This window comes from Acartia tonsa, chromosome 8 (genome assembly GCF_053477335.1).
Source record: "Acartia tonsa isolate MP-2025a chromosome 8, ASM5347733v1, whole genome shotgun sequence".
NCBI classification, from domain to species: Eukaryota; Metazoa; Arthropoda; class Copepoda; order Calanoida; family Acartiidae; genus Acartia; species Acartia tonsa.
This window is the reverse complement of record NC_137267.1, coordinates 25,939,547-25,959,022: the sequence shown is the minus strand read 5'-3', so window position 1 is coordinate 25,959,022 and position 19,476 is coordinate 25,939,547. Positions and strand designations below refer to the sequence as shown.

The 19,476-nt window shown below is 31.5% G+C and overlaps 3 protein-coding genes across 7 annotated transcripts in view; 1 reads left to right on the top strand and 2 right to left on the bottom strand.

Moving 5' to 3' along the window:
* Positions 1 to 4,482: 4,482 nt before the first annotated feature.
* Positions 4,483 to 7,250, bottom strand: lin-28 (protein lin-28 homolog). Its single transcript, XM_080169905.1, has 4 exons — positions 7,166 to 7,250; positions 6,341 to 6,515; positions 5,331 to 5,511; positions 4,483 to 4,943 (listed from the first exon to the last, which is right to left on the bottom strand). The coding sequence occupies exons 1-4, from the start codon at positions 7,248 to 7,250 to the stop codon at positions 4,848 to 4,850; spliced, it is 537 nt and encodes a 178-aa protein (XP_080026031.1). The 3' UTR covers positions 4,483 to 4,847.
* Positions 7,251 to 10,717: 3,467 nt separating this feature from the next.
* Positions 10,718 to 16,071, top strand: LOC145326384 (uncharacterized). The gene is made up of 4 exons (XM_080169716.1): positions 10,718 to 10,807; positions 13,111 to 13,204; positions 13,454 to 14,815; positions 15,076 to 16,071. Exons 1-4 carry the CDS (start codon positions 10,730 to 10,732, stop codon positions 15,165 to 15,167), a joined length of 1,626 nt encoding a protein of 541 aa, XP_080025842.1. The 5' UTR covers positions 10,718 to 10,729; the 3' UTR covers positions 15,168 to 16,071.
* LOC145326383 (uncharacterized) overlaps positions 15,544 to 19,476 on the bottom strand; it is a 25,676-nt gene continuing 21,743 nt past the window's right edge. For 4 of the 5 annotated variants that reach the window (XM_080169711.1, XM_080169712.1, XM_080169714.1 and 1 more), the window contains 5 exons: positions 19,192 to 19,274; positions 18,017 to 18,081; positions 17,110 to 17,179; positions 16,885 to 16,930; positions 15,544 to 16,723 (listed from right to left, as the gene is read on the bottom strand). In XM_080169711.1, coding sequence (XP_080025837.1) covers positions 16,710 to 16,723; positions 16,885 to 16,930; positions 17,110 to 17,179; positions 18,017 to 18,081; positions 19,192 to 19,274 — 278 coding nt within the window. In that variant the 3' untranslated portion in view covers positions 15,544 to 16,709. The remainder of the gene's footprint in view (positions 16,724 to 16,884; positions 16,931 to 17,109; positions 17,180 to 18,016; positions 18,082 to 19,191; positions 19,275 to 19,476) is intronic. The other variant, XR_013881901.1, reaches the window with a different exon arrangement.

Here is a 19,476-nt window from a genome sequence, read left to right as displayed (position 1 = left end):
GATAAAAGACAGCTTTTAGCGGATATTAAAATAAAATTAGATTAAAAACTATTTTGTTATCCCCTGGGTGCCTAATGCCCGGCTAACAAAACTAGTACCGTTTTTCATGATTTTTATTGTAATATTCTAGGAAAACTGTATGTAATTTGATGGTATACATGATTTTTCTACCGGTTCTAATCCATCGTTTATTATTCGGTTTCGATACCATACTGGTTACTTGTATAAATGGGAAGTTTTTGGAAAGAATATATACTAATTTATAGCTTTTCGCCTGTCAGTCAATGGATCGCAAATAAACAGATATCGATTATTTTTCAGTGGAATTATGTTTATGTTAAATGTGTTGTGTTTGTGCGAGGGTGTTTTTACTTACCCACACATGTATCAAATTATCAAAGCATCAAAAGACTGCTTATAATTCCAGAAGGGATGGGACATTGGACTGTAAATTATCAGAGACAGGGGGGACAATTAGCTGTTATTACACTAGTCCCCAAAGTTTTATAATAACTTTTTCTTATTCGTTGGCTCAACAACTTTGGGGACTTACGTGAATTTTGTTGGTTGATTCATTAGGTTGAGTGTTCAAAGGGGTAATTTAGTGTATCATCAATAGAGATGTACATCAATTTATCGGCCATTGTCTTATCCCTTTTGATCCCTGGAAAATTAAAGTTTACATCAATTTATCACCTGATTTCTTATCTCTTTCGTTTGTGCATAAATTTTGATAGATTGTTGTACTACAACCATGGTTTGTGAATCGCTTGAAGAAAATACAAAAAAAATTATTAACAGTAATATATACACACTGATTACTTATTTGCGCGTATATTTGGTTCTCTTTGAGCACACAGATAATGTTTGTGTGCTTTCAAAAACGTTAATTTTTTTAAGGTGGCAATGGCGTGCGCAGTGATTTGCAAAATGGTGAAGAAATGAAAAAAGGGGAAAGGGCATCTTAATTTGAATTTAAGGTCGTTGTAATCCCCTATACCCACCTTCCGCACGCCTACACCCCCCTTCCACATGCATATTGGGCGGGTGGTAATTTATATAGCTAAGCTTGGACTATCCTATTGATTAACAATAAGCAAAGAGTAATTTCATATAGAATATTGACATAAAACAAAGGTCGCTAAATGGCTTTCTTGCTTTCAAAATTTTTTATCAAAAAATGAAATGACAAACCCATGCCTAGAATTCCAGCTCTCATAAATATTAAACTGAAAAAAAGCAAGGAAAGGACTTGAAGAGTAAAACAATTAATGATACATTTACTGAATATATCACAATATTTTCCTTTTATAATATATTTATGGACACAGTTGTCCTTGTTTTATACTATATTCAGTACCTTATTTAAACCCTTTAATTGAATCTAAAGAGAATGAATTTTGCTTATTACAGGGAGAGAAGGAATATTGGGCTGTTAATTACAATTTTAATAACAATATTTTTTTCAATCTTTGAATCAAAACTTTATAAAATCTTGTTTGGTTAGTTTAAATCAGCCATGTATATTCTTTTAAAGTAGTAATTTTAATTTGTAGAAAGGGTAATTTTGTTTTTCATCATTGGATATGTATTTATGATAATCGTCCAAAGTCTTATCCCTGAAGATCCCTGGTTTATACAGATAAATTTAGGTATTGAATGAAGGAAAACCATACAAATCCTTAACATGCTTATGTATGCTTATGCAATTGTATCTTATTTAAGCATAAAATCATGTAGGATGGTACTATGGGCGTAGCTCTAGTGGTAATAGAAAGTAGATGAGGTACTACATCAAAAATCAGTGCTATTGGTCTATGAGTGATAAGTACAATTGTAAAAATGGGTTTACTTATATCGATTAATTTGCATATGGAATCACAAACTTGCGTTTGTATGTGTGTTGGTGTACGTGTGGGTGTGTGTGTTTGTATGTGTGTTAATTCTATTGTTACAAATACTATTCAATATTATCCCTGTTCAATATGCAAACTCTATATATTTTAACAAGGATGAAACATCTGTAAATGCGAAAATTTAAGTAAAAAAATAAGAGTAACAGTAACAAATATAAGCACTTTTGACATTAAAGAAACTGTAAATTATTTGAAAATCTAAACCTTTGTTTTAAGCATGTCGAAAAATTGGTTGAAAAATCAACTTTAAAAAAATAAAGTTATGCAATTTTATCATATGGTAATTTTTTTCCAAAAGATCTGAAATAAACATACAGATTTTGCTGGAAATGATTATAGAGTTGTTATAGACTTTAGTGTTTCAGGAATCCTCCAAAAATGTTTGAAAAAGATTGGACGATTAACCCTAATGGAGCAATCCTTTAAAGAAAACAATCTTTTAGAACACAAGAGATTTATTTAGAATATGGACCAAAGTATATGATGCTAGAGCATATTTGGGTATATTTTAGTAACAACCCTTTAAATTCTTAAATTGACTTTTGTCAATTTTTTATTTCATTTAAAGGACATGAATTTCTTTAGAAATATTTTATATTAGTTTTCTAGTATGGCTTCAGAACCGTTTGATATACGCTGGATTAGAACCAACTCCAAGCCATACTGAAAAATCATGCACGTATAGAATTATATCCAGTTTTCTGCGAATATAAAAATGTACAATCATAATCTTAAACCAGTTTTGTTAGCCCGTGCCATCGGCATGTCGAGGCTAAAAAAAATGATTTTATCTTAATATTGTACATTATTTTATCCGCGGAAAGCTGATTATAATTCCTTGTGATAAATTCCTGTTAAGGATTTTTCAATGTCAATGTTTAAATAATAACAAGGATAATAATGCTTATAAGTTAGCGGCAATATCAAGAAAAAATTAAAAGATTATTTATCTTAAACAATGATTTTTTTTATAGTCATTGTTTTAGACAAAGGGGTATCGATGGTCTCTTTTCCGTTGTCATCCGCATGATGTACTAAACCCAATACAGACCTTACTTATAGAGTAGCTGCACTACTAGAAATTAATCCAGAGGTTTTTAAAATTTCTTTGATTATTACTTAATGCACGATTGAGCATTTTAAATGGTTTATTTTTGTATAATTTCAAGGTTGTTTTATTCATACAAAAATTTTCTTAAAATAAACCAATGAAAAAATATAATAAACAATCAGGTTGATTTTATTTGATTTTTCTTTTATAAAAAGTAGTAAAGTGTTATGTTAAGATCTGGCTAGCCAGAGAACCAACAGACTTCTCCATTTAAGATAAGGTCCGAATGTGGTTTTAGGCTATTTTACTTTACCCATCCAACCCTATTCCCCTAGTTGCCAGGGACGTATCCGTTAGTTTTAATATTACCATTATATAAACATATGTTTTTCATCTACAAATATCCCACCCAATCATAAACTTATAATCATTTTGAAATATTCAGCAAATAAAAAACCACATGAATTAGCCTATATATTCCCTATCACTTAAAAAGCATAGGAACTCAATACTGTTATCATTGAATATGAAGATTATTAAAGTCCCTCCACAGATTATGACGTCATACGATAAAATAACTAATGAGAGGCCAGCATAAAGTTTACCATTGGTCAATTTCAGTGTTTACTGGCCTCTCATTGGCTATTCTTTCGTATGACGTCATAATCGGTGGAGGGACTTAAATAATCTTCATATTCAATGATTACAGTATTTAATTCCTATGCTTTTTGAGTGATAGGGAATATATAGGCTTATTCATCTAGATTTTGTATTTGCTAAGGTCAACGGGAGGGTTAGGCTATTCCCCCACCCCACAACTCGTTTCCCCGGGAAGGTGGGGACAGGGTGCTAAGCAGGTGTGAATCGACTTCGTATGTGTTATTGAGGGGTGAGGGGGTTTCAATGGTTTTTGGATGTGCATACATTTATGTAATATTTCTTTTAGCAAAATCTTTTTCTCTCTTTTGAATCAATTGCTTCATTTAATAATAAAGAATTTCAAAGCAAAATATTATCTCTATCTATTCAAAGTCATAAAGTTAATGAAGCAAATTTTCCTTAAAATAGCCAAGAACCTTCTTTTTGAAAATTTCTTTTTGTTTTGCAGGGACGTCCATGGTTGTTAGTAATGGTCAGTTAACAAAATTAATGCCATTTTAATCTGCCTTTCAACACTCAATATAATATATAGACTTCCACATAGTTATGGACAAACTAAAACATTTTTAAAAGCGAAGCTTTTCTATAATTAGGGTAGGTCGGTCCGTCCATTACAGTTAGCTCTTTTCGTTAATTTAAACAGGTTATAATTGTCCTATCAATTTCAAACTTTGCATGCTAATTCCTTTAACAGTTAGGTACGACTCAGAAAGCGCAGCAATTCTATAATCGTTTCCAGAAAGTTCTAAAACAAGCTGATTTTTTTTACTTTTTTGTCAGAATATTTTTGAATGTTAAAATTATCCAATTCATCAGATTTTTTGACTACTGATTCAAATACTTGGCTGGCACAATTAACAAACTTTATTATTATCATTTATACACACAAATTAAAATTTATCTAATATATCACAACATTAATATTGCACTTTTGATTTTTATGTATCACAAATTGGACTGTAAATTATACTGGGGCAAAATTTTATAATTCGTTGTCATAAAACTTTTAGTACTTAAATTAAATCTTATAATTGGTTGGTACTAACTAGCAGTGTCTCAATTTTTCACCAAATTATATCTAAATAAGGGTAAATATTTTGGAGTTTACATCAATTGTCTTATCTGAACTAACCCCAAATTGCTGTTTTCAATTATGTTATGTATCACTATTTTCAATGTTTTTTTCACACGCCAAACGTTTTCTTTAAAGCTTAACTTGCCTACTCTGTCTGTATAATTTGCTGTGTAAGTTTGTTTTTGTGTATTTTCTTTGATTCTGGCAGACCAGGACAATCTTGTATCAGGTGATATTCGGACTAAAATATAACTAAATATAATATAATAATTGTTGTCTATCATACTACAAACTACGCCCCTAGAGGCCTCATAGACATCCTGTTACTTTTTTATATTCTTTTTTCGAGTCTGTATTTCTGTCTTACTGTTGTTTCTATCTGTTTTCATTTTCATTTTGTCAGACTTTCCTTCTATTTGTGAGTCAGAATGTCAATCTATATCTATCTATCCATCCATCAATACATGTAAAGTCGCCCCTTATCTTTTTATATAATGTGTATATCTTTGAATCTAACTATCCTTGTAGCTATCTATCTTTTTTTCTGTCTATCTATCTATCTTTGTATCTGTGAATCATTGTATCTATCTATCTCTTTGATATATCTATTTTCTATCTATATATCTACCTTGCAAAAATGGCATCTTTTAGGTAATGGCGGCTTTGTGCAATCAGCTGCTCGATGCCGCGTAACATCACCACAATTAAAGCATCGCACTCGTCTTCCAGGGGGTAAAGGTCGCCTTCCTCCTAGAGTTTGGGCACTCTCACCTTTAACAGCTGTAGCTTCCCATCCACGTGAGGATTTTCTATAAGATAAAATTTCAGAGTATATGCTAGAATCGTCCCAGTGCTTTGAGACCTCCCAAGAAATTTAAAAACCTATTATTTACCTGCTAAAATTTTTGTATTTAAATATTTTATACGAATAAATGATAAAAATATTAGAAATTCCATATAAAAATGTTAATTAAATATTCCTATTTAAGATTTGGAATGGTACGTCTAGTCACTCAGGGTTTGTTATATATATTTTTTGTGCATTAAAATATACTTCATAGTCACTCAGGGTTTTTATATATATTTTTTGTGCATTAAAATATAATTCATGACTGCAATTTATTAGAGCAAACAAGGATAAACATATCAGAGTACTTACTTAATAGTAAGAGTTTTAGTAAAATTTATATCACGATTACGTCCATAGTTGTGAAGTTGTTTGAAATACATATAAGGTCAAACATTTACGGAGTTAGATATAGCAGAAAGGGAAAAAGAGATAAAGAAAGTAAATATTTTCTTTTTTGAAAGAAAAGAGTTAAAACATTATTATGTGGGCATTTTTCCAGAGATGATTTCTTTGGGGTGGTTGGAGGTAACCTCCCCAAAAGAAGTTAAAAAAAACTTTACCGGACCTATATGTACATATATATTATATAATTAGCTCTATTGTAAAGCAGAATCATATCAGTCCAGCAGTTGGCGATATATGTAATTACAATAGATGGACACCATTTTACTTTATAAATAAATGTAAAGTTACTGTCAAGAACAAGATGGTTTTAATCAGCAGTGATCAATTCATCCCGTTAGTCATCGTTTTAAAATAAAAAGTAAAACAAATGAAGTTTATCTTACCTAATTTGAATTAAAACAATTTGTCCAGGTTTCAGATACCTCCATTCCTCTCCAGCTATCATTGACTGGTGCACAAATATATCTGTGGCTTCTGATAGTTCATCTTCTTTATCACCATGGTTTTCAGTGGTAGCATCAACATTTTGGTTGGCTTTTTCTATGTCTTCTTTGCTAACTAAAATAAAGGATTAGTAAAATTTAAGATAAGGCATATAATCGCCCTTTAGCGATATTAAACATTGCTTGAATAATGAATAATAATATTCTTGTTATGAATAAGTATAATTTTTAAGTCGTAGCAACTCTATGGACGTTAGGCAAAATCTTATAAAAATTCTTTCACTGCCCTTTTTGATATCATATCTTTGGAGTCTTGTATGTTTAAGTTGGAATATACAGAAAAGCTAAAAACCTGTACATTGCTGAGAAATTGTCAAAACCGCCGTGATACCGTTTTCTTTTGATTTTTTAGAGGCCTGGTGCTAGCTAGCCAGTAGAGATAGGGAGATGAAATATTGTACAAGTATTTCTAGTCCCCTAAAGTAACTTTTTAGGTCAGCAGAAGAAATAAATTCGATAAAGTGTATTTTGAGTAACACGTCTAACCCATAATCTTTAAGCTAACGTGTAAGAGAGGATTATAAAACATTGGGTACCATCATAATTACAGTTCAGTGTCTCTTACCTCCCTGATCAAAATAACTCACAGAAATGTTTTCCTGTTATGATGTTTCATTTTCAATCTAATATGGATATAGCGATCCTTGTTTATTTTATTCCTGTGGCTGTTATAGCGATCTTAAGTAACACACCAAAATAACTTACCAAGATTCACAAATCCCCAGCCCTTGGAATGATTGAACCATCGACAAACTGATTTAAACCATATTTCTTCTAATATATAAAACATGATTTTCATATAACTTTTTTGTCTTTTTAAGATGCAACTATTACTATCGTGTGGTTAAGGTGGTTATCTACAGTACACACCCCATTTAAAATTTATATTGGTTAGGACTGCCTTTTTCTTTCAAAAATGCACCCCCCTGGAAAAACCCTGTGCATGCCACTCAATGTAAACAATTTTTCTCTATAAATCTCTTTCAGAAATAACATAAATACGTCCATCCTGTCTAAAATGTCTACAAATTTAAAAACACGAATCATGATAAGCTATAGGTATCTGACGAATATGTCATAATCGGTCTACTAATTATACCATTTTACTAGAAAAATCATGTAATTTTTCCTTTGTTATCTTCTTTCTTGTTTTTTATGTTATCATCACTAACTTTCAATTTGGATATTCCTTTGATAATATTTTCATTATTCATTTTAAGTCTGTTTTTAACATTTTAATAAATAAATTAAAATAGTTTGATGGATATTAATAACTTTTTTTTGTCAATATCATAAAATTTATGGTTAACTATTGATGGTAAATGTATTGATAGAAAACTAATTCTAAAGGCTTTCATTTATTTCCAATATTTAGGGAAATTATATTCGTAACCAAATTAGATGGGTGTACCATAAAATCCGTTACACTAAAAAATTGTATTTAATTCAGCAATGGATATAGAATGCATGGATATTGTAAAGGGGGAATTTGTGTAGTTAATTTAGGTTGCTAATATAGTCCTCAGTTATTGGTCAATACGTTCCTCCATGGTCAGGGGAGATGATGGGGTAAGTCGTATCGTTATATGAGCCAGCAAGGAGAAACAATTTATCAGAATATGCGAGAATCTCTCACAATCTCCACGAATTTATTATTTATAAATCTGTCAAATAAAATAAGCGTTGTCGAATAGTTATATTAAAGTTAATGAAAGAGACAGTTTTCTGCTAATTTTTGAAGATCTTAATTTTTTAAAGACCTTTTGCGGAATTGATATTTCACCAATTATAGAAACCCCCATACCCTTATTTGAACTCCCCTCAAAATACTTATTTCCCCTTTTTTCCGATAATATCCATGAACATAATCCTCCCCCCCCCCCCTCACACACACACCAATGAGCGTAAGTGCAATAAGTTATTTCGGATGAACGCTTACAAAGATAAGCGTCGGAAAAAAATCCCCCCCCCCCCCTCCCCTATCCTCGGGTTTCTCAACTATCTGCTTTATTTTATGTCTATTTTATTTATTTTTCTCTTTTTAAAATATTCTTCTGAAAGGATTAATTTAGATATTCAAAATAATAAAAATGTAATGAAATAAAGGGGTTCGTGATTACCCCTCCTATTATTTGTTGCACCTCCGTCAAAAAATTGATTTTAACCCTGTATGTGCGGGCAGTTGCACTTATAAACCATCTGCGTAATTCCTACCCCTCCCCCCCCCCCCCTCTACTCTGAACTATTCCCTTATTCTCTTAACCCACCAAAAATAAACTTACATTGAACACACACAATTATTTTATAAATTCCCCACTTTAAAAGACATCCAATTTTTTAAAAGCGAAGATTTTCTATAATTAGGGTCTGCCTGTACGTCAGTCCATAACGGTTAGCTTTTTTCGTTAATATAGTCATGTTAGAATTGTCCTATCAATTTCAGCACTGATTCCAATTACAAGGTACAATATTATAAGCGAAGCATCTCTATAATCACGTCCTAAAAGCATCAGTATGTCCTTAAACAGTGTTTAAGAAGTTTTACAACAAATTTACGTACAATTATGTCAAAACTTATAAATCTATATTAAGCATATTCAGTTCTGACACTCTACAAGAGTTAATGTTCGTCTGTCATACAGTTTCAGAGCTTCGCTATTATGGATGTTGTCATCTTTGTTCATAATAAAGTTTGGTAAAACAAGAATAATAACATTCATAAGTAGAGAAGCGCATGAATAGTTGAGTAAGAAATAAAGCCATACAGATGAAAGGTAAAGTGAGTGTTTAAAAGAGTAAATGCGTATTTCACACAAATTCACGCAGCTGAAGTTCACAAATCCAAATTCTCAACCTTTAGGCCGAAGTTAATCTAAAAGAAATTAAAGAAAAATTTTAAGCCTTGTTTAAACTAACATTTTCAGTAAAGATGATTTTAACAAGGATGACAATATACATTAAGGCAAAGCTCAACAAATAAGACAGATAGACAAACATTGACAGATAAAAAGTAACAATACATTCAACATGCAATACAATATTGACAAAGCCAATATTGTTCTGTTGTGACGTCATAAATTTTGGGATAGGAGAAGTGAAGGGAGGGGGAGAAAATCTCCTCAAAGGAGATGGGAGAGATGGGGTTCTCCTTTCCCTTTCCCTTTCCCGAAATTTATGACGTCACAACAGGATAATATGGGCTTTGTCCTAAATTTGTAAACACAACAACTAGTAGGCGCATTCCACTTTAAGCTTTGGTCACGGAACTATTGTAGAGCAGTTTTTCACCTTCATGGGATTTTCGCCTTTTAACCCCTTTTGTTTTTAATTGTTCATATTCTTATTAAATGCCAATGAAAACAGCAACAATAAAAACAAGGATGATAATACCAATAAAAGCAGAAAAGGTGGGGATATTGAGTTGTAGATTACACTGGTACCTAAAGCTTATAAACTTGTTCTCGCTTTTGTTGGATTAAACACTTTTAATACTTTAATTAAACGAGCTTTCACCAGATTTTTAGAAAGTATTTTAATCTACAGGTTCGAGGGGTAAATTTTTATCACCATTTAGAATTAGGATGTAAATTAATTTACTGTCTCTTATCTTATCCATTTAGATTCCTGAATAAAAGGATTTAGCTGAGAATTGAACAGACCAACCTTGACCTCTCTTTTCTACAGGTATACATTTAGTAGATTTATATTGACTTGACAAATTAAATTTCGTGAATCTATTTTTTATTTCAAAAATTATGATTAATTAGGTCTACAATAGCAAATAGTTGAAAATGATTTTTTTTCTGGATTTTAAGCAATTATAAAGAAGCTATGCTGCATTAATTGTTAAAAATTATGTCAAGTTTCACAACGGTAAGACAATTCTTTCAAATTCTCAAAATTGTACAAACTATCCTTGGCATTATGAAGTAAAGATAATTGAAAGAAAAGCTTCGTCTTTTAAAATAAATCTCATGGTATTTTTAACAAAAAAAAACTTGACATTTTCTACAATAAATAAGAAAAAGGAATTAAGAGAAAGTTTGAATAATCTTTTAGGGATTCTTAGGGTGTCTTAAAAAGAGAAATAATTTCTATTAATAAATTTTTTTCGAGTTTAGAATTTAGTGAATAATATAAATGGTTTTAAAATGATCTCTTATTCAATTTTATTTTATTTTAGTATAAATTTTTAAAACACCAAAATGAAATTTGAATTTAGTATTTAAATTGGTTGTGACTTCCTTGTTTGTATCTAGTTGTGAGGACATGATGATTGAGAAGAGAGCTGTAGCAATCATTGTTCTTAATATTGTTATACCAGCACTAGGCTGTAATGGTTATCCGGTTAGTATATTTGGTTTTTATTTTTGATTTATATATTTTCAGAAAATCTTTTTTACTTAATTCTCTTCTGTTTTTATCTATTATTTAGTGGCTTCGCCGAAAACCTTTAATCCAGAGGTGACCCTTTATGTTCTATCATATTCAAGTAGCGGTATCTAGGAGCTTTGTTTTCGAATTTTTAAGGTAGGGAAAACAGAAAAATAGCCTAAAACCAAAATAATAGCCTGGGACAAAATGGAGAACTTAATCGGTTCAGTAGTTAACGAAGCTTATGTACAAAAATTGTATAACTTTATACAAAAAGGTTAGTTGCTTTACCCCTAGCATCCAGGGGTTCTACTTTTAATGGGGTATGGAGGCGACATACATATAGGCTAAAACCAAGGGAAAAGTTTATTCAAGAGGTAGGTATAGTATACCATCCACCAGAAACAAAAATATTTTAGAACCCAAAGTTTTAGGCCAGAATATGAGAGAGCGGATTTAAAAATCTTTGGTTACCAAAATAATTTCCAGTCCACTGTCCCCTCCCTACATGTCTGCAATTCCATAACACAAAAAAATCTGAGATGTAATGATATTTGTAAAGAAGATTTCTTTATTTTTGTATTGTTTTCCTCTGAGAATTATAAATGACATATGTTATAATATGTTTTATGTATTAGGAGTAGCAATGTGTATAACAAGAATATCAAAATGCAAAAACATATTCTAAACATTGAAGTAAAAGTTTTGAATATTAATGGGATAGGTTTTCAAAATTTGCTTCCATCACCAGATTAAGAGAAGGGACAATGATCTGTTTATTACATCTGTCCCCAAAGTCCTATAATAACGTTTTTTCGTTGGTTTAACAACTTTGGAAACTTTAGTGAATATTAACTTTATTGCACACTCTTTGGTTAATTATCCTTCTAGCGCAGCAACTCAATAATTAGTGCTGCAGTAGAGCGATGTACATTAAATATAAGTTGATAATTGTCCGTAGCGATGTTAGGGGGTTTCCCGGCCTCAAAGTGTCTAGTCAAGCACAAAAATCCCCATCCTACCTTTTAAAAAAATAAGGAGGAAGGGATAATTTTTCGATTGTTTGTTTATTGATTTAGGATAGGTTAGGTAATATGGGTGTAGCCTCACAGGGTTAGGACTACGCATGTTCGGGCCCAGCTGTTTTATGGGTCATTGCAGGCGTTAGGTAAAAAAAACTTGAAAAAAATGAAAGAGATATCATATGTGTAAGTATGACTTCACGAGGAACTTTATAACGCTAGTAATTAGAAAATATGGAAATATGTAGGAATATAAATATAACTACATCATACATGCATATCTGGTTAATTATATTGTCAACATGTATTACAAATATTATTTTATCTAGGCTGATAATAACAATTTAAGCAAAGCATCTAATTTGATAAATTAGTTAATCAAATACTTAAAAAATCCAATAATATGGCTGCAGTAACAGTTCCAAAAATAGTGGTTTGAAAAAAAAATGTTTTTTTATTAGTATCTGAATATTTAATAATTTCATGTTTTCAGGTTGGATTTCTTTGATATTAATCTATTAATTCAAAGGGAACACAGCCACCAAATCAGTTATTAAATATTATAAAATGCCCGTCTATTCAGGGTTGCTTCAATCAAAACACTACAAATATATATCTATCTATTCTTGACCATTTCACAATCATGGCAGTTTTCATGGAGGCTATGGGCTTGGCTATTAAATTTATCTATCTATTCAGATACCACCATGACCATCTTAGTTATTATATTAAACCTTATATTCAGGGAGGCTGCTACCACGTCCACCAAGCAATTTAATCATATTTCTATCTTCTTAGGGAGGCTACTATCACCATGACCATGACCATGACCATCATGGAAGTTATCATAGAGGCTTCAGGCATGACTATTATATTTATCTATCCATTCAGGGAGGCTACTACCAACATGGCATCACCATCATGGAGGTTATCATGGTGGCTACGGGCATGGTTATCTTATTATAAAATACTTATCTATCTTTTCAGGAAGGCTGCTACCACCATGACCATCTCCATCATGGAAGTTATCATAGAGTGGTCGGCATGGTTATCTTATTGTAATGATACTTATCTTATCTATTCAGGGAGGCTACTACCACCATGACCATCTCCATCATGGCAGTTACCATGTAGGCTAAGGGCATTGCTATCTATTTAGGGAGGATACTACAACTACCATTACTATCATGAAAGTTATCATGGAAGCTATGGGCACAGTTATCATGATTATACTATACTTATCTATCTATTCAGGGAGGCTACTACCACCATGACCATCACCATCATGGCAGTCATCATGGAGGCTATGGGCATGGCTATGGACATGACTACCATTATCATCATATAGGTAAATTTATTTAACTTTCTCTTAAAACCCTTTTCTCTTGGTAACAGATAAAACAATCAACTAACACCTAAAGAATGGGAAAAAACAAGATAAAAATTTAAGAATGTTTAAATTAAACTAATCATTTTCTGTTAGTGGTTTGGCACTCACCTCAAGTCATGAGCGTAGGTGGTTTAAGTCTACCTTTTTCATAGCTGATGATATGTTGATTGAGCATACCATAAATATTTTATAATCTGCTGTTTTCAGGAAAAAGACAAGCCAGTGATGACACAATAATTCAAGAAGATGTAGAGTCTCCGTTTGGTGATTATGAATATGATCCTCAAGATGATCTGGACTATCAAGATTTTGGTGCTTATGATCTCTTTCTTGGACGTGGAAGGAACAACATTGACCCACGTGTCAACTTTCCTCAATATGAAGCAGAAAGTGTCACTGGTCACACATTGACCAAAAGACATCTTATTCATGATGATGATCATATTCATCATGAGGGTCATGACCACAGTAATTTTACAGGCGAGGACAGCCATGATCATGACCATTCCAATCATGATCATGAAATGGAAAGTAACCATAACATTACTGAACAAGGAAGTGAACATGACATCAATGATGGCCATGATCATTCTGACCATGATAACAAAAATGAGGAGCTTCACAGTGATGGCAACCATGATCACGATCATTCAGAAGTTGATAATAATGTTGCCGATGAATCAACTTCAGATACACGCAGCAACTATTTTAGATTTAACTGGAAAAGATCTGTTGACAATGAAGGATGGGAGGGAGATAATGATTATGAACTTGAAGATAATGAGCCCCATCGTAACCATGATCGAAATGGTGATGATCTACCTTTTCCTTATTTTAATCAACAAAGATCAGAAGACAAGGATGGATGGGAGAAAGAGAATGAGTATGTTCTGCAAAAACATGAAAATGATGTTGATCATTATAATGAGGCTGCTAAACTGTATGATCTGAATGAAGTCAACTCTTATCGCAGTGTTTATTTCAAGAGTGACTGGAAGAGAGCAGGAAACGAAAAAGTTGCCAATGAGCAAGATAATCATAATCATCATGATAATACTTACCAACCTGTAAATAGAAACAAGAGATCTGAAGATGAAAATGGTTGGGAAGTTCTTCCTGAATATGAAATTTTAGATTATGATCATGATTTTGATCATGAAGTGCTTGACCGCAAAGCTGTCAAAAATGGTAATCTTAAACATAAAAGAGAAGTAGACAAAGATGGATGGGAAAGAGATTATGATTATGAAATACGTAACCATGAAAATGATCCTGAATTTGAAGGAACTTCTTCACACACTGCATTCATCAAGACTGACTGGAAGAAAAGATCAGCTGATACAACTGAACATGATTACAAACTACACAGAGATGTGTCTGAATTCTTGCTTAATGAAGGTCGATCAGCCTTTGGTGAAGATGATAATAGATCAGCAAGGAAATCAGCTATAATTTCAAACCAAAGGCCAAAAAGACAGATAGATGCTGGTGCCAAAAAGAAAATGAAACGATCTACTTCAAGACTGTCAAAACGAGAGGCCTCCCCTGTGTATGGCTTTGCCTATCCAGGTAAACCATTTTTGTACATCGCGGATTCTTTCCGCTGGAAATAAAAGCTTCTATATTAATAGAAAGATACAACATATCTGGAATTATTTTTTAATTGCTACTGAAATGTGCATAAAAACAGGAGTAATATTTTTTAAAATCAAATGTTAACGATCTACAAAATCCCTCGGGGCAAATAAAATAGAAAGCATTTTTGTTTTCTACTATCCGCGGAAACCTGTCTTATTAAAATGCGATAAATAACTTCCCTTTTAATTCAGGAATCTTTCTTGGAAGAGGAGTGGCCCGTCATTTTCTTGGAGGATTCAGCTATGAGCAAAGAAGCCCGCAGGGGTTATTCAGATATGAATAAAATTTTATTTGTAATTTAAGATAACATTATCTTTTCAACCTAGAATTTTAATCTACCGAAAGGGTAATTTTGTATATCATCATTGGGGATGTATATCAATTTATCTTCCATTGTCTTATCCCAAGTTAAAATTAAATGAACAATTTGCGCAAAGGAAATCAATTTGTTAAGCCTTTGTTCTTTAGCTAAAATATTAAATAATTTTATATTAAAATTCGATTTATTTTGTAGTCCTAATATGCACTTTAAAGTGTATAATGTACAAGTTTCACACAATAAATAAAAGTGTAATTTAACAAATTGGCCATTCAGACAAACAAATAATGAGGATTACACCCTAAATGTAAATAGAAAAGCTTTGATTGAAGAAGACTGCTTTTATAATTTTTGTAATTTTATATTTGATGTAAGAAACAGTAATAATTTTCATAATAAACATTTAAAAATGTACAAACATGTTTTTTTTTTATATCACAATTATTTTCGTAATGTAGAAATGCTTTTTATCACGGCTAGGCAAGTTTGTGAGGTCATTTATTTTTATTTTTTTTCTTCAGGCATTTGGAAAAAATAATTTTTTAATAAAAAATACAAAAATTTAGAAAAGTTTAGGTAGGTATGTAATCTTGGTTTTCAAGTTTAAAACCGACAATTTGATTATTAGTGCAACATCTGTTAACAAGTTTATAAAACATTATTTTTAGGCAGTTTAGTATTTATCAGATATAAAGATATAATTGAGTCAGTCTTTGAAATTGATTTCCGTTTTTAAAAAATTGTTAGCTTGGAAGGAAAAAACTCCCCCTTCCCCTTTCATTCATTTTGATGGTTATTTTTTTAGAGAATGGGGAGGGGCATTTCTTACCATTTTTGTTAATTTATACTTTAAAGGGCACTTCCTACTTATTCAAGCGTAAATTGGACAAAAATGGTGGAAAATACACCCCCACCCCTCTTTAAAAAGTTAGGTTGAAAATATTTTCTTTTCAAAGGAAAAAGAAAAGGGTTGCTGTACTTTCAATTTACCAAAATATTACATTATTTTTTTCTTTTATATTCTAGTTTACATAAATAATATGATATGATTAAAATTTAATTAAGTTATAAAACAATATTTTATTTAAGTTTAACAAAAAATAATAATATGAAATGCATCTGATCATAACCATAATAAAGAAAATTATTTACATAAGAAGCGTAGCAATAGTAGGTGGAAAAACAACAGTTGACTCCAATACAGTATATATATGGATAATGTTAAGATAATGTGTACTAGTCTGTAATGGTAGGTGTACTGTGGTTTATGTGCGGGAAGGCACGTTAGTAAATTGAAAAACACAGAATGAAGTTATAGTCTCATGATGTTTGGACGGAGTGATATTGTGACGGACATACCCTAGTTATATAGTAGCTGCGCTACTAACAATGTTAACATATCTAGTTTCAACCAGATATAAAATAGAACACAAATGATTTTAACAGTTTTTAGATCATACAAAAATAATTTTCTTATTCATAAATTTTTCTTTTTCTCCTTCTCTTTTATTTTGTCATTTCTGAAATGAAAAAAAATTAGGTAGGTTTATTAATAAAAATAAGAAGAAAAAAAATTCTGGCCGTTGTAGCATATAAACAATTAAAAAAATATTTTAAACTATTTGATGCAGGTATGGTTATTATGTTTGGTTGGATACTTCCAAGATAATCTGAAGCTTACCTAAATGGTCCCTGGCATGTTCTCTCAAAGCTTCATCAGTTGAACTCTAAAAAATAAATCAGTTTATTTAAAGTTTTAACTGCATGATTAATATTAAGTGTTGATTACAATGATCTGCTACAAAAAAAAATAATTTTTTTAATTTTTGAACTTAGAGCTTTTTTATCTCTATAACGTTTAGCTCTGGATTGAGTATAAGGGAAACCGCTAAAAAACAAGTTTTACCTGAGAAAAGCACTTTCCACAAATGCAGCACATTGTGTAGTTAAAGGATTTACTTTCATCATTAGAATCCCTAGAAAAAAAGAAAGATTAAATACAGTAATGTTATAAAATACAAATATGATATTCCTTTAATGGATTCGACGATGGGACATTTCTTACAACCTTTGTTAAAATTTCTCATGTGATTGAAGCAGATTAAAAGAAATCATTTGGTATGTAAAATAGTGGGCTAATATGTGTCAAAAATTTCCAATGGTGGGTCGTTTTTGGTCAAAAATGACAGGGTAATGGAACGAGATTGTGAACTTAATTTATTTTAGTATAAAACGCACATAATGCATACATGACAAAAGATTTTTTACAACTGAATTTCTTGCTTTTTTCACTCACATAGAAAATTTTAACTCAAATGTTATAAAAAGTCCTACCCCTCAAAAATATTAGAAATTAAAAGATACACAGATAAATCTTTTCCATTTAATTCAAATTTAAAGTTAATTCTTTGATGTTTATAAATTGATACAATCTTATTCCAAGTTTTAGGGAAAATAATTTTAATAAGACCAGAGCTGGGTCTTTAAAACATTTAGTGGTGAGCTAGATCGAGGTGAGCCACCCCGATCTGGCTCACCACTAAAATGATTTAAAGATCCAGCTCAGATACCAATTTTTTTTTAATGCAGCGGAGTTTTATGCTTTTTCTTTTAAAAAAAGACGACGCTTGTTATATTTATTTAGTACCTAATGGGATGATCATTGCATTTTTAAAATATATTAAAAAGAAAAACTATTTTGCTTTAATTTATTTGAAATCAAATTTAAGCAGGGGGATTGTGTTGTAGGTAATAATATGATCGAATAATAGGTATGAAAAATTGGCAGAAATAGATACACAAAATATCTATACCTGGATTGACAGAGAACAAAGTAGTCTAATCTACACAGATCCATGTGATTGTTTTGTATATGATCCTGCAAAAAAAAATATTAATTACAAAAAAGTAGATGCATAAAATTATATAAGATACAAAAAAGGTGAAGCATGCATCATAATTATCACTAAAACTAAAGTAAAAATCTTTTCTTCTGTGTATGTTTAAGAAAAAAAGATCTGTTAGTCCATTTTGTAGAATTGTTTTTCTGTATGAAATGTAAAATGTGTTTTATCTTAATTTTTGATGGCTCAAATAAGCGATACATGGTTCCGACACCAAACCTTTAAGAATGATAAAATCACATTTTCTTTCTGAATGTGCTTTTGAAATTTGAAAGTACAATCAAAGTAAAAATAGAAGAGTGGGGAAAAATATCTCTAATCTAGTTTGTTTCATAAAAAGGATAACCTTTCTCTTTAATGGAAAGTTTTTTTTTATGACAATTGACTTGACTGACCCCCCCCCCCCCCCTAATTTTTAACATGAATTTCAGGCAGTGGAGGTTAGTACTTTTAACTTTAATGCCTATCCCCTGCACGGGGCCTTTGTCATGCAGGGCTACTAAGTATATGACCTAACCTAACCTTACATAAACCAAACCAAAATTGCCCACCCTAATTTCAAATTTTGTTATCTTAACGTTCATACTTAAGTCTATATCCTCGACTAACGAGAGCAAGAGTACTAATATAATTAGGTACTTTTCTTTATAAATCTAGATCAATAAGTTTTGGTAAAAATAGAACACAAAATGTAACAAAAAGTACTTTTGTAATCGATTGGCATACTTTTAGCATTTTTACAACACAAGTTTTCTTTTAGTCAACAGAGATAACCAACCCTTTGATTGCATGACCTTTGTCTGGAAGTCTTAACTGTACATGAGAGCTGCGCCTGTTTATGGGCCATGGTAAGGCATTCCCCCTACACGTTCTAGTGTCACGTGCCATACATAGCAGCATTAACATTTTTGGTATGGAGTGATATCGAACCCAAAACCTCCCCTACAGCAAGCAGGCAGGATAATACCGCAGGTATAACTTTTTTGGTTAAATTAGGTAATGATAAAGCGAGCCCTATACATTTGGAGTTACATGCGGGGACAAGAAACGCGTATTTTTATTTCTTAAAATGAATTGCAACTAACCTTCAATTCAATAACAGATTTTAGTTTTGCCTCTTTTGAGTTTGAGCAGGTTATGCAACGAATGGAACCTCCTTCTCCGTTTTCTAAAATATATTAATATTTAAGATGAATGCATGAAATCCTATAAAGTAACAGGATGTGTGTTTGTAACGAAGGATCTCGCTAACCGATGAACCGATTGGGTTCTCCTTAACAGGGTAGCTTCTCATAGGTCTCGGGATGGGTTAAAACTATTCTGGGGGAGGGTACCATAACCCTCACAAAAAGGTATCACAAAAAATCGAT

Excerpts from the sequence above, each read along its gene's own strand:
- lin-28 (XM_080169905.1), bottom strand. The coding sequence starts at position 7,250 with ATGTTTTATATATTAGAAGAAATATGGTTTAAATCAGTTTGTCGATGG. Across the intron at positions 6,516-7,165 it reads CTGGGGATTTGTGAATCTTG|TTAGCAAAGAAGACATAGAA; the intron begins GTAAGTTATTTT and ends CCTTTATTTTAG. Across the intron at positions 4,944-5,330 it reads AAAGATGCCATTTTTGCAAG|TCCGAATATCACCTGATACA; the intron begins GTAGATATATAG and ends GTTATATTTTAG.
- LOC145326384 (XM_080169716.1), top strand. The coding sequence starts at position 10,730 with ATGATGATTGAGAAGAGAGCTGTAGCAATCATTGTTCTTAATATTGTT. Across the intron at positions 10,808-13,110 it reads TAGGCTGTAATGGTTATCCG|GGAGGCTACTACCACCATGA; the intron begins GTTAGTATATTT and ends CTATCTATTCAG. Across the intron at positions 14,816-15,075 it reads GTATGGCTTTGCCTATCCAG|GAATCTTTCTTGGAAGAGGA; the intron begins GTAAACCATTTT and ends CTTTTAATTCAG.